General features: G+C 40.8%; 1 protein-coding gene across 1 annotated transcript; it reads right to left on the bottom strand.

Moving 5' to 3' along the window:
* Positions 1–12799: 12799 nt before the first annotated feature.
* Positions 12800–14093, bottom strand: LOC147902466 (heavy metal-associated isoprenylated plant protein 36-like). The gene is made up of 3 exons (XM_087374049.1): positions 13781–14093; positions 13453–13528; positions 12800–13316 (listed from the first exon to the last, which is right to left on the bottom strand). Exons 1-3 carry the CDS (start codon positions 13913–13915, stop codon positions 13114–13116), a joined length of 414 nt encoding a protein of 137 aa, XP_087230175.1. The 5' UTR covers positions 13916–14093; the 3' UTR covers positions 12800–13113.
* Positions 14094–15176: the final 1083 nt, after the last annotated feature.

The following is a 15176-nucleotide window of genomic DNA, read 5'->3' as shown; positions in this document are numbered from 1 at the left end:
GAAAACTTCAAAAGACCAGAAATGCTAGAGTAGCATTTTATGTAGCATCATCTTCAAAAGCTTGTCAAAACTATCAAAACTAGAGAGCTGAACTTGGAGGGCTTATAGCTCACTCTTTAGAGCAAAATAAAGTGGGCTTTCTAAGGCAAAAGAAAGTTGGTATACCACAGTAGATCCTCTGGGAAGAAGAGGCGAAAAAACACGTCAGGTCGCCTTCTCTTCCTTCAACAAAGTCGACTGGTTTTTCTCTGTTTTCTCCTTCAATATGCAGCCATTGCTGCTCAGATTTCAGCACAAGGTAGCCCAAGGATGGAGAAGCTTGCCCTGAAAGGAATTAGAGAAAGAAGGAGCAGGTGCAGAGAAAACGCAGCAAGAAAAATCGATGAAAATCGTACAATGGCGACCAGCAGAGGTGGAAATATGTCAATTCCTTGTAGCCAGAAATTCGCCCCAACAAGATGGATCTCCAGCTAGAAGGGCATGGGAAATGGGTGAGAACCGGAGGAGGCTCAAACAAATTTTGGGAAGAAGAGGGAGAGATGGTGAAGAAGAAGAAGAGGAAGAAGATGATGATGTGGCAGAAATGGGCTCAAGGAGGATCAAATGGCTCTGATACTATGTTGGGAAACTGAAAGGAAAGGAAAGAGTGGACACAAACTCAGAATACTTACATTACTTGCTTGTAGAATGAAGAAGAGTGAGGTCCTTAAGTAGGCACCTCATACATGCTCACTGACATCACTGATGACCTCAGAGCTCCACAATCATCTCCTCAATCTGCTCCTAGATTCTCTCAATCATCCTATGTGGCTCTCCACCACCTAACTGTGCTTATGGGCACCTAACTGTGCCTCTAGCACTCACACATAGAAACATAAGGTGTGCCTGAGGCATACACCTTGAGATATCCCAACATTTACTCCATTACAACCATTTTAACCCATTGTTGCTCATAGTTATCACTGCATCTGTCGACCTTACCACTTTGTATCAAACTTCATTGCAGTCATCACCAATGCCTTCAGAATATCAAGGCACACTTCTAAAGCATATCAAGGCCATTCCTAGCATACTTTACAATATTTTACATCATAAGGGCCCATTAGGGGAGAATTGGGGTCTCAAAAGGTCCTCATAAGGAATGGATTAGTCCTAATGAAAGGGCCAAGGTAGGTCCCAAAAAGTCCTAACCCCCCTCACCTAGGTGGGTTAAGCCCAAAAGTTACCCCACCTCTTACACCTCTTACACAACTCTTACTCCTAGGTGGGAACCAAAAAATTCAAAATTCAAAATTTGAATTTTGAATTCCCTCCTTCTCTCTCCTCCCTCCCTCCCTCCCCCTCCTCCCTCCCCCTCCCTCACTCCCTCCTCCCCCTCCCTCCTCCTCCCCCTCCCTCCCTCCCTCCTCCCCCTCCCCTCTCCTCCCCTCCCCCTCCCCCTCCTCCCTCCCTCCTCCCCCTTCCTCCTCATCCCCCTTCCTCCCTCCCTCCTCCACCCCTGCTCCTCTTGCCCTCCCCCTCCCTCCCTCCTCCATGCCTGCTCCTCCTCCCCTCCATGTCCGCTAACAGGAGGTAGAGAGGAGGAAGAGGATCAGAGAAAGGTCGGGAGTCAATGGGGATAGTTTGGGGAAACTCTTGGGAGGACTTTGCGGTGCTAGGGACACTTTTGGAAAATTTCAATTTTTTGGAGGGAAAAAAAAGTCACGGATTTGGGGGCCTACCAAGAGAGCCTAGGAGGGTATGGGGACCATCCAAAAGTGAAAGGGGGGAGTAAATGCCTCAAGAGGTGGTGGGGGCAAGAGAGAGGCAAGTGGAAGCCTAGTGGGGACCAAGGAGGATTCTCCACCAATGAGAGGCCAATATGGAATCCTCCATTCTTTTAATGCCCAAGCCTTCCCATTGGCTGGTTTCCTAATCACAAATCTTAAGGGACTAATCTAAGAGGCCCTTTTTGAGTCCAAAATTTCCCTAATGTTTCAAACTGCCAAGTGCCACATGGCAACCCGGCACAGCATGGTGTGTGTAGATCGTGGCCTTTTGACCTCCTCCTATTTCGGAACCTCCTCCTCTCCCCGAACCTCCCTCCTCCTCCCCCGAACCTCCACATACCTACCACATCATTAGGCCTCGGATTAGTCTCTATAAAGAATAGAATAGATCAGGAGGATAACTTGTCACCTAGTAGGGAGAGTTAATAGGTCTTTGCCTATTTGCTCTCCATATTCACCCTCCCTAAAATAAATGCATTAATTTGTCTCCTCATTGCCTCCCTATTATCTAATTAACCCAATTAACCTAAGGTATCATCGTCTCCCTAATATCTAATTAAGCTAGTTGACCTAAGCCTCACCACCTCCCTCTACGCCCTACCCTCACCACCTCATCCACTGACTTATCCTCTGTGCACTGTCCTCACCTTGCCTCCGCACATTGCCCTCACCCTTCCTCTCTCCCTTCCATCCTCTCTCCCCTTGTCTCAGGATTTGCTCCCCCTCCCTTTGTTTGCTCGGCCTTAGCACCCTCCCTCCCCTACATATATACTCGCTCAGGGCAGGCACAAACTTTCTCGAATCAGCATCTGGAATTGCCACAAACTTTCTCAAATAAGCCGAAATGCTCTGCCATTGCCCTCAAATACATTAATTGATACTTACCTTAATCAACACTCACGTCAATCGACCTTAATCATCTTATGTTAATCGACACTCGCGCCTCATGCGACAAATACTAATGCCAAATTTTCGACCATGGGCTCCTATTAGGAGGATAACTTGATTGGATTACTCATAGTAAAGTATGGGAAAATGTATGTGTTTCTAGTGGTCATCCCTCCAAGTTTAAATTCAACCTCTTGCAAAAGTGACTTTTGTTGTTGAAAATGTTACATCCCTTAGGCCTCATTATATCCTAAGTTTGCATTTTTTTCCTTGGCTCCTTCACCTTACAGATATTTTCAATGTTTGTGCTTTGACCTCGTTCTACCTTAATGTTAGGTTCTTGTCTTCACATGTGCTTAGCCCATTATTCTATCATCATTGTGATGAGTCACAACTCATTGTTGCAAGACTTGCCCCATTCCAAGTGCGTTGTGATAGATTTTGTCTCTTGCTTATACTTTTAGCTATTAAAACAAAAAAACCATGTGTTTTTTCATGGTTGGTGACATGCTTTTTATGCTTTTTAGCATATGAGACATAACACAACTAAGATGATAAATACCATGAGAAACATAACATGTTTTTATTGTTAATGTATGCCAAACAAAAACAATACATCAACCAATGTTGCCTCCGTGACCCACCCTAAGACCATACCTTCCCCCATCTTTACTATACCAACCTTAAAACAAACAAACAAACATAACGATAAAATTTTCCAGATAGTATCACGTAAAGAATACAATATCAAAGCAATCAACACATTCACCAATGACAGTCCTATATCATCTAAAAAACTACAAAATCCTAAAGCAACAAATGGACTACGAATAGCGATACAAATTAAATAAGGAATGTTGGTTGAACAGTGTGCTGGAAACATTAATAAACAAGATGGATTAGTAATGCCTCTATCTACCAAGAAATGATGTTGTTGGAATGGTTGAAGTAAGTAAAGGTTTTTTGTGTTTTTTATGCATGAGAGTGCTGTGTATGCAAGATCGTGTGTTTGAATCCTTGTTGGTGAGAAAGCCAACTTGTCCACTGTTAGACCTTGTGCTCTGTGGATCGTTCTAGTAGCAGCAACTGCTTGAATTGGGAATTATTGTTGAGTGAGGATGTTTGCTTTAGAAGGGCCATTTTGTACCTCCCTTTTAATTTGGAATATTGGTATCCATTTGCGATCGATGGTTGTTGTGTATGCATGGAAGTTGTTTTGTTAGGTTACATTACCTATTTGTAGGTCCTAAAATTGAATCCATACAATTTCATTATTTTGATATGTGGATATGCTCATCAACTCTCTCTCTTTCTCTCTCTCTCTTAGAAAAATCAAAATTATACACACACACACACTCTCTCTCTCTCTCTCTCTCTTAGATCTCAAAACTCTAAATTGAGAAAACCCCCACTAACAATAACAACTCATCTAACATTCTCCCCCTTTAAAAAAAAATAATTTTCCTTTTTCCTTTCTGGGAATTGTTTAAGTTTATTTATTATTATTAATTACTTACTTTATTTCCCCCCCGCTCTTATCATCTTTTAGCCAACCCCTAACCGATTCTAACTAATTTTCTTACATTTTTTCCCCTTTCTAACTAGTTCTCCTACCTAATGTACCCTCTTGTCTTATTTACTTCCAATTATGTACCTAATGTACCCCCTTTCTAACTAATATCTACCCAATGTACCCCCTTTCTAACTAATATCTACCCAATGTACCCCCTTGTCGTATTTACTTCCATTTATTCTAGTCCTCTATGGCTCTCTTTAAACTCGAAGCCAAACCCCCACACTGCACACTCTTTTTTATTAACTACCTAAGTGGTAGTTGACCACCTTCATTTAGGTCTTGCTTCATTTCATTTTTACTGTTTTGTAAATTTAAATTAAAAAATCATATTATCTACATTGTGCCATCCCTCCTTTTTTCTCTCTCTCTCTCTCTCACTTTTAACCCCCTCTAGTTATTATCCTTGACTTATTGAATAATAAATAATAGCGAGTCATGAAAAATGACGAGTCATGAGTTATCGTTTGCAATAGGCTATTATGAATTTTCACTGGTCTTAAATATTGATCAATTTTACAATCTTTTGGAGACATTGTTGAGAACTATTTTCATAACTTTTACAAAATAAGCATAGTTTTAAACTTCTTTTGAAAAATGCACATATTGCTAATTGAAAGATGAAAAAGTTTCTACTTTTCACAATAAATGACAAATTGAAAAAAACAAGATCAATGATACGATCTAATATTCTTTGAAACTACTAATAATTCATGCATTTCTATGTAAAGTATAATACATTACTTACTTAGAATTAAAAAAATGTTTTTTTCTTCTACGAAAACTTCATCCCAATCATTGAAGCTCATCCTTATCATTGAATTAGAGAATATATGTGGTGTTAAGATAAGTAGTATATGTCGTCCATAGACAAAGAAGAGGCTTGTTAAAAGAAAATATTTTGATAGATGTAGAAAGAAAATCAAATATCTGAACGGTCAAATTTTAGACGATTGTGAGTAGTACAATTTGGTGGTTTACTTTATTCTGATCTAAATATGAATCATGAAGATGAAAACTGTTGTCCTTTTTAAAAATGATGTAAATCTAGATTTTGGAATCCACTTTGTTGTGATAAAGTTGAACAGATAAAAATCTCCATATTTTTTGAACGATATTTTTGTTCATTCATAAATTGAAATTCATATTTTTTCGTATGAATTTTTCATTCTATTGACAAAACTTTACTTTTTCATAGAGAAAAAAATCATTATGTTCACGCTTGTCAACATAGTGGATTCCAGAATCCAAAACTTCATGAATTTTTCAAAAAGGCAATTGCTAGCATACTCATGCTTCCAAATCTAGCCTTTTTAAACTAAAAGCTGTATTTTTGCAAAGGCTAGAGCTCTAAATCGAACCAATAGAATGTTGAGATATCGAGCTCCACTCGTGATATGCCAAGGTGACCATTGTGCATTAACGTCACCGACTTGTTAGAGCTGCAGATGCGGTTGGTACACCGCCCATGAATAATAGCTGGATGACATCTATCCTTATCTACTCTAGTTCGTGGCTCAGTTAGTATGCCACCTTAGTTAGCTGAGTTTGGTTTGAGACCCACATATAGGGTTCTTCTATTTCTTTGTACTAGAGTTCTTTTGGCTTACACAACTAAGAAGAGGAAACCTATTTTTAGCCTCCACCTTTGTGTGTATTCCCCCATTGTGTATGTGAGAAACCTGCAAGTGAGACTCCTTCCCTCTCTCCCACTATCTTCACATGGTATCAGAGCCTGGTTCGTGGTAAGGAGCTCAAGAAAGCAAACCAAGTTCGCGGTGTCCTGGTAAGAGGACCGGTGTTGCTTTCCTTTTTCGAGTTTGGGAGAAAATCTCTGCAGGTAGCATAGCTAGAAAGTGCAAGAGTGCATTGTCTCAGATTGAGACGCCCTTTGCGGTGTGGCGAGAGGGCAATATATGCTGCGAGGCCATTTCGGGGCCCATTTTGAAGGCAGAAGTTCTTTGCAGGCACTCAGAAAAAGGCCTTGTTTTTGCTGTGCGACCACTGCTCTGCAAGTCGGTGAAAAGTTACCACAGAAATTGCATCGTATGCTTGTGCGCAGAGTTATTGGGAGTTGCAGAATCATCCTTGTTGCCTGTTGATGCAAAATCGTCACTAGGAAGTGACTGTGTGGTCAAATACCTTTCGTCCGTTTTGCAGATCTGCCCGTGTGAAGCAAAAGCTGTGTTTTTTGCAGTGACAAAATATTTTGCAGTGTTCTATAATGGTGTCTGATTCTCTTTCATAGATTGTGACTGGAAAGCTTGACAAGAACAACTTCCAAGCATGGAAGTTTAGAATGACGAATTTCCTTATGGGAAAAGGCTATTGGGAGTTCATTACAAGAAATGAAGAAGAACCAGTTCTTCCTAATGTTCCCAATCAACAAGAAATGCAGGCATATAAAGGATGGCATGAGAGAGCCAGAGAATTTCACCATCGCACAGAAGGGAAAAGTGTCCAGCATGTCACCAAGACCCCAGAAAGCCCAAAACCTGCTACGGCATGAATTTGGGCATTTTGCAAGTCCAGAATGCCCAAATTCATGTCGTGGTGGATTTTGGGCTTTCTAGGGTCCTGGCGACATGCCGGGGACACTTTTCCCCCCCAATGCACAACAATGCGATAGTGTAGATAATGTCGATATATTTTATTTAAAAAAATGGGCCCTTGGGCCCTAGATACAAGATAGTGCCTTCAAGGGCAGGGGGTGGTCTAAGTCCTAAGAGTGGGCTACAAGAGAATCTAGGGCTTCAAACTTGGGTCACTCCATAGCCGCGTCGCCAGAGCCATGTCCTTGTCCATGACCGTGATGCGCTTTGCATGGATGGCACACAAGTTGGCATCCTCAAAGAGAGCGGTGGTCACTTACTACGCAGCCTCTTGGAGTGCCCCCATAGCTCCTGTGTTGAATCACACGTCGTTCTTGTATCCCTGTGCTATCTCCCATACCACATGGAAGGGAGCATGTGGGATCAAGTTGTTGATGGTCTTTTGCATTTGCCTGATCTCCCTCAAGGCCCACGCTCCTAGCTTTGCTCTGTATGGCTTCCTGACTCTTGGTGGGGGCCTTATAGGTACCTGAACACTAGCCCACGACCTCTTGTCTACCTTGAACTTCTTCTGCTACTCTTGTCTGCGCTGATCCTCCTCCGAGTCCTCTCGCTGATGTCTTCAGCTTTGACCTTCTTTGGGATGGGGCTTCCTCGGCATCTGCTTACCCTCCTCATGGGCACAAGGATCATCTCTGTGATGGGTTGTATCACTGGGAGAGGGAAGATGGTGCTTTTCCTGGCAGTCTGTTGGCCCTCAGGAAGCCTCTCTATCTCCGAGAGGTTATCGAACACATTTTGTTCGATCGAGAGAGGGCTCTCATGGGGAGGGGAAGGCTGAGGGTCAAGCTGAGGCTGAGGCTGAGGGGAAGGATGGGGGGAAGGCTCAGGGGAAGGCTCATGCTCAGGAGAGTTGGGGGAGGGCTCACGAGACTTGGGAGACCTCACGAGAGTTGGGGGAGGGCTCACGAGAGTTGGGGGAGGTGCCACCGGACCCAGGTAGGTTCATGTGCACAAATGCCATGGAGGTGGTGGAGCTAGAGGAGGAAGGGTGGAGGCGGCATCGAGTGGGTCTAGTAGTGTTTTTTACTCTTGCCATTGAATATGAGAGTTAGGGTTTTTTTTAACGTTTTATATAGGTCCATCATGTTTTGACATCCCTTTTAATTACATTTATGGTTTCATTGTGCCCCTTGCCCCCACCCTAACCCCTCCAACCCCCCCCACCCTCATCAGCCTCCCCCCCCATTGCCCACCCCCTATTTTCCCTGCCCACACCCGTTGCCCTCCCCCATCCCCCCCTCCCCCCACCCTTGCTACCACTCCACCCCCCCTTACCCTGCCCCACGCCCCTCCCTTCTCTCCCCCCTCCACCATGTCCCCACTTTCCCCAACATCGTGTGAGTACAAAAATTGTGGTCAAAATAAGCAAGGTATTAAAATGCACATTTTTGGGATTTTTTCCAAAAACGGAGTTGACTTGTCATTTGCATGGTTTTGTTGTCTTTTTTTATGACTCGGTGTTAAATTTAATTTAATTGTAATTGTAGTTATATATATATATATATGTATGTATATATATATATATATATATATATATATATATATATATATATATATATATTCATGTATAAATAATTAGTTAACCCCCCTTCTTAATTAACCCCCGTTAAAATTTTACGAAGAACTTACATAACACCCTGTAACCGCCCCACGTTCTCAAGTGCATGGCACCACCATTTTTGACCTAACTGCCAAGTCACTTTGTTCTTTGTATGGCTGGCCTTCTCCTAGCCTTTAAAAGCTTTCTCTCTTGATTAGACTTCACCATGGTCTTACTCTTCTCGTCTGTGCTCTCTATGCCCTTCGCCTCCCTTTGTTGATCTCATGGCCTCCTTCATGCATCCCTCCGCAAGCCCATCCTCTGTTCAATTGTTCTCTTACTCTACCTACTGTGAAGCTACCTTATGACTAGTCTCCTCTATTTAGTGATGACAAACTTACTTTCTGCTCGGCAACATAGCTCCTTGTTTTCGGGCATCTTAACCTTTTCTTATGGTAGTGCTCCTCAACTCCTTTTGGGCTCGCCTCCTTAGCTACCTCCATAGCTCTTTTTGAGTTCTTAGGGCACTACGACTTTGTTTTAGTACAAGCTCCTCTTGTGCGCTTTGCTTAAGTACTCACTTGTGCCCTTGAGTTCCACCATTTGTTATCATGTAGCTCCATTTGCTCTCGACCATCCACTCTTCTGGCTTTTTGTCCGCTCCCTTTGCACAGTCGGTGACCTTATCCACTTCTACACACACACACACACACACACACACGTGTACGTATATGTATACGTATATATATACGTATACATATATGTATACATATACATATACATACATATATATATATACATATACATATACATATACATATACATATATATACATACATATATATACATATACACATACACATACACATATACACATACATACATACATACATACATACATACATATATATATATATATATACAAGTTTTAGATAATGATTTTTAAAAAACTTTTTAAAATACTAAGGGAAAGGCTAAGTCAATGGAAAGGGTAGACTAAAAAACAAAGTTTAATCTAGTCAAGCTTTTTACTTCACCCTTCGTCTCCCCTCATCTTTGTTAATAGCCATAGCCACCACATCTCCATTGCCATAGGCACTCGGATTTTTTTAGTATGTTTTTTAAAAGAGAAGAACATTTAAAAAACATTTTAACCGCTTTTGTACATTCAAAACACAAAAAATACATTTTTAAAAATCGATTAATGGGTATTGGTTGACTGGGAAAATACCGCATAATGTAGCACAGCACTGTGCAGTATTGCTTTAGAAATACCATGTAGTTTAGCATAACAATGCATGGTAATAACACCGCATGGTGAAGATTTTAAGCGTGTGGTATCACAAGAATGTACCACGGTGCACTAGACAATACCACATGGTATCACATATCTTCAGTTGATGCATGTGGTGCATTGGAATACACCGATCGGTGTACCATTATACTGTCGGTGTATGCAGTCAAGACACATGGCACTCATGTATTGGCTAATTACATTGGTCGATGTATTCAGTCAAGGCATGTGGCACATATACATTGGATGAATACACCGATCGGTGTAGCGTTATATCAGTTGGTGTGTCCAATCAAGGTCTATATAAAAGGTGAGGATCTCGTCATTTTTCCCATAATTTCCCGCTGTATCCCAAAATTTCCCACTATTTTTAGAAGTTTTTCATTGTCCTGTTTTTGTGAGCTTCTAGCCTTGCTTTGTTTTCCAGTCAGGGCTAGGTGATGGCTCACTTTAGCTGGCTGGATTCACTTTTGTAATCCCATCATCTTAGGGACCATTGTTTGTGTAGCTTGATTTGTTAGTTCTCAATTAATTTAATATCTCCAACTCATATCAAATGTCCACCTCATCTGATCTTACAATATGACATTCCAATATATTGCATATATATATTCTTACATATCTTTAATGTATATACACGAATGTATATGCATCTAATCAAATTTGTCCACATATATGCATTGCCTGGATTTGTAAATGCTTACAAATTATGAATAGCAAGATGTAGTTATTATGTATGTAGTAGTTTGAAAACATGTGTGATGACAAGACTAGGGTGGAGAGAGAGAGGGACAGGTTTCAACATCATTACTTAAATCCAATGGAGCACACATGATCCATATGGTAGCTCACATGTGAGCACAACACAAATTGAACCGAGGTTCTCTAATTGCAAGCTTGAGGATACATATCCATGCACCAACGAGAGAGAGAGAGAGAGAGAGAGAGAGAGAGAGAGAGAGAGAGAGAGAGAGAGAGAGAGAGAGAGAGAGAGAGAGAGAGAGAGTCTAAGGCCTAACCAATATCCAACTTGAAAGAAATTTTCATTGGAATATTGAGATTTATAAACAAAAGTTGAAATTTTATTTCTTGAAGTTAAAGACGTTCTTAGTTTCCACCTTTCAACCCAACAAAGCGGGTCTCTAGCCCGTAGATGGGTCATGCTACCTATACTGACTATTGTACATTGTTCACTCACACACACACAAAGAGTATATATATATATATATATATATATATAGGGGGGGAGAGAGAGAGAGAGAGAGATACACACATTTTGCTCTAGATCATTTTGCTCTTGATGTGAGTAGAAAGTGACATCAAGGTTAGAAAGGGTAGACAACACCTACCAATATATATATAATCATGTCTTTCTATATCTCTATCTCTATACTCATTATGTGAGGTTGCCCTAAAAGGGTAATACCATTTTTTATGCACATGCTTTGCCTCTCGATCAACATCACATGGCTCCTCATTTAGCTGAATCATTGAGTAAACTAAGCATACATCTGATCCAAACAATCATAGAAGCCAAGTGGTCACTACAATGGAGGGGATCTTGAAATCAAAGACATTTTAAGGTTCCACCTTGAGACCCAATAGGGCGGGTCTCTAACATGTCATAGATGGGTCATGCTACTCCTATCTAGAATACCACAAGTAAAAATGGTGAAAAATATAAAAGGCAAAGCCCAACTTTTGAGTTCTTTGCTATGATTTAAGATCCTACTTCATATTTAATAGTTATATACAATAATGATTATATAGTAATGATCCATTGCCACCTCTTTTAGTTCATAACATTTTGATGCAAGTAAAATGTGTGTCCAGGCCCCTACCTTAAGGTTAGGAAGGTAGACAACACCTAGAAATATATAATATTCTCTATCTCTATACTAGTCCTTATTTTGTGAGGTTGCACTAAAAAGGCAATACCATTTCTTAAGCGCATGCTTTGTCTCTCAAACAATATCACATGGCTCCTCATCTAACTAAATCGTTGAGTAAACTAAGCATAGATCCAATCCAAGCAATGATAGAAGCCAAGTAAGGTCCCACCTTGAGACCCAAAGGAGCAAGTCTCTAATCCATCGTAGACAAAATATGCTACTTGTACCTAGAATACCAAAAAAAAGAATAGTGAAAAATATACAAGGTAATGGCCAACTATTGCATTCATTACTATGCTTTAAGATCCTACTTCACATTTAAAATGTGTATAAGCATCTGATTTCATAGAAATGCATGGAAGATCAAGCAATGATAATATTGGACATGCATTTACTATATCTCTCTCCCATTAGGTAGCTCCCTTTTTTGTTTATCAAAATGTGCCTACTTAAACTATATAACATGTGCTAATCTGTTGATGCAAATCAAGTGCTACATTGCACACCTCAAATATAGCAAATGATGTAGCACATGGTTAAAATTTTGGATTTGCAATGGAATCTTCATAATTTTTTATTTAAAATCAAATAGATTCCAAGATATAGCAATCCAAAATTCGAGAGGCTTCGAGATAATAGATTTGCATTACTTTTTTTTTTATGTGCACATACCTAACATTACAACCCATGCAAGTTACCCTTATGCAATATACTCAAAGCCTCTCAAGTAATGGAAATACTCGTAATCATGACCTAAGTGAGATACAACTATACCAAAACTCATAACTAGCACAATACTAACATGTAATATTGTTGTCCAATGCAAGCAAACTTTTGACCTTGTAGATTTTCCTAGGGAAAACAAAAGGGCAAAAAAAATCATAGACAAGTCTACCTCCCAGTGTAATAGGTGAGCAAGTTCCTTGAAGAGCGAGGAGACTTTAATAGATGCATTCCGAATTTGATAAATATTGAAATAAGAGATTTAAAATGCTATACGTGGAAAATCACACTAAACGGCATCCAAAAAAAAAAGAAGGCATCAAAGTTCTACAAGGTAGTGCTATAAACAATTGGGCCAAACCTTCCAAAGAAAATTAGACTCACCAAAAAGTCATCCAATAACATATGAAAATTTGAAAATGGAAAACCCATTTAATTAAATGGACAATTCGATTTACCCTCTCCTAGAAGAAGTGCTAAGAATTTTAAGGCAAAACCTGCATGTAAAATTTTCAATTTGCCTAGGGGCAACAGTTTTTAAGTAATTTATTCCTCTCACGATTCGGATCAAATAGCATATACAAACCTACATGCCCAAAGTTATTTGCACAACAAAAAAGTTCAAACTCGTCCGGATTTTAATAAAAACGTCTCCCATCAAGAGTACGTGCTGAAAGCCAAAGCTTGTTGACTGATCTGATGGATGAGCAGGACAAGTGTATGTCCATGATTAAGAAGGGTGGCGGAAGGTGTTTATCGAGATCCGTATCTGAAAAGACCGTAATTATTTCAAAATACACGGATCAATACTATCTGGCCTCACGCAAATGCAATTGCAGCACTAACAAGGGAATCGCGCTGTGCCTTGTCCTCCAAGGGTTGAGCCTGCAGTCGGCTCGCGTTGGGCCAGAACTCAGTTGCCTTGATTACTCTTGTAACGCTGTCCCGCACCACCTCAGGATTCACCTTCCCAGTCACTGTAACCTTTTCCTGATGCAAGTCTATGTGAAACGTGCTTACGCCTGAAACCCGAGGGTTACAATAACACATCAAGCTCTGTCGGTTGAAATGTCCGTTACCCAGAATAAAAGATGGGAGTTGTTGAGCTGTTGAGCAAATCAAAACTAAAAGCTCAGCCTGCGAAGTAGCAAGGCATACCTTCAAGCTTTGACAGCGCCCTCTTCACTCTTCGCGCACAACCCTGGCAATGGAGAGCCACTTTGAGAACTACCATCTGCATCAGAAAGCCACAGTGCATGTGGCAGTTTCCAAGATGTCCCACCCGAGATAGTTAATGGGAAGAAAAGTAGGTTGCACATTTTGATAAACAGGACGAAACAGTAGTTAACAGGACGTAGATGAAAAGCCAAATAGAAGAAAACCAAGGTTTTAAACGTAATGCAAGACTAAGACGCTATCGAAATATATACTACAATGTGGGTGCGGATTTGCACACGAAAAGCTGAATGTAAGAATGAAGAAAAACCTCTGGCATATCGAGCGAAACGGGCACAGAATCCTCGGATCCCCGATCCCGCAACAAGCTTTGATCCTCCTCACCACCAGGTGATTTCAGGGTCGCAGCATAGCGGGATCTGAGGAGGAAGCGGTCGGAGAACATGGAGGACGATAGGGGGGTCGAGCAAAGGAGCTCTCAAAAGAGGTGAGCCGTCAAACGAAACACGAATGGAGAATGAAGATGGGTTGCTGAGTTGAAGCCCAAGTGCGGTGTGCAGAGGTAAATGAGGAGAGCACAAGCACATAGACAAAGAAAGACTATGCACGGGCAGAAACGGAGAATGGTCAGAGTGCACAGAGAATGAAAGAGAAAGAGGCGGCGCTTAAGCGGATTCATCATAAATACCCATCACGCATAAGTTAAGTATCCCATGCAATGGCAATGGCAATGACATGCATACAAAAGCCTCGCAAATTTTTGGCCCGCCCTCCGTGCGTAGCTACCATTGCTACATTATTTTATTATTTTTTTTATTTTGAATTTAACCTTTAAAAACAAGATGAATTTCATTCAACAGGCTGCCCAAAACAGGCGGGCCTCGGAGGGGTGGTGGAGCATAAGGAAACAAGTCCACAACTATGACATATCCGCCAATATGAGTTGCCAAAGCTGTATAAAAACCTTTACTGCACATAAGAATGTGATACACACCCACCAAAGAATGAATCAGGAATTACATTGTATAAGTAGCATGATGCCATTACACATCCTACCGCTAAACATGTCCGCGACTATTACATTTATGCCAATATGTTTTTGCCTAAGTTGTAAAGAACTCAGACTGCGTAGAAGAATCGGTACATGTACCAAGAAAGGAATCAGGGATTACATTGTATAAGTAGCATGATGTGGTTTACAAGTGCATACCATCAGGACTGCCAAGCGCTCCGTTCATAAAGCTAATACTAACCAGGAATTCTCATTCATTCCAGCAGGGACAACTTTCATATAATACTACTGATTGCATTTGCCTCTTGCAATGCCCAAATCTATCAGAAAATAGACTTGAGGTCTCCTCATGCTACACAATGTTTCTCTACAGATTCGTCATTGTGGATACATCTACAAGAAACTTTTTGATGAAACCTAACCAAGCATTATTTCTTCTTTTGACTTTATAGAGTTCAAAGCACTCGACATAACATTGTTGCATTTGAAGATAGACCCATAAGCTATCTGCTGCCAAATTCTGTCCCCTTTGCAAACTCTGCTCTTTGCTTCAGTGTACGCTAACTCATACTGCAATGAGCTACTAGAGGTGTTCCCAAACCTATAAAGAGTCATACGGATGGCTCCATGTGCCACTCTGAAAGATCCAAATTCTTCTCCAGCTCATCAGCTACCTCCATCATGAATGCAAAAG

The sequence above is a fragment of the Dipteris shenzhenensis genome, chromosome 4, assembly GCF_047967505.1.
Source record: "Dipteris shenzhenensis isolate YYH24624 ecotype China chromosome 4, Dip_SZ_1.0, whole genome shotgun sequence".
Classification (NCBI taxonomy): Eukaryota; Viridiplantae; Streptophyta; class Polypodiopsida; order Gleicheniales; family Dipteridaceae; genus Dipteris; species Dipteris shenzhenensis.
This window is presented reverse-complemented; position numbering and strand designations above follow the sequence as displayed.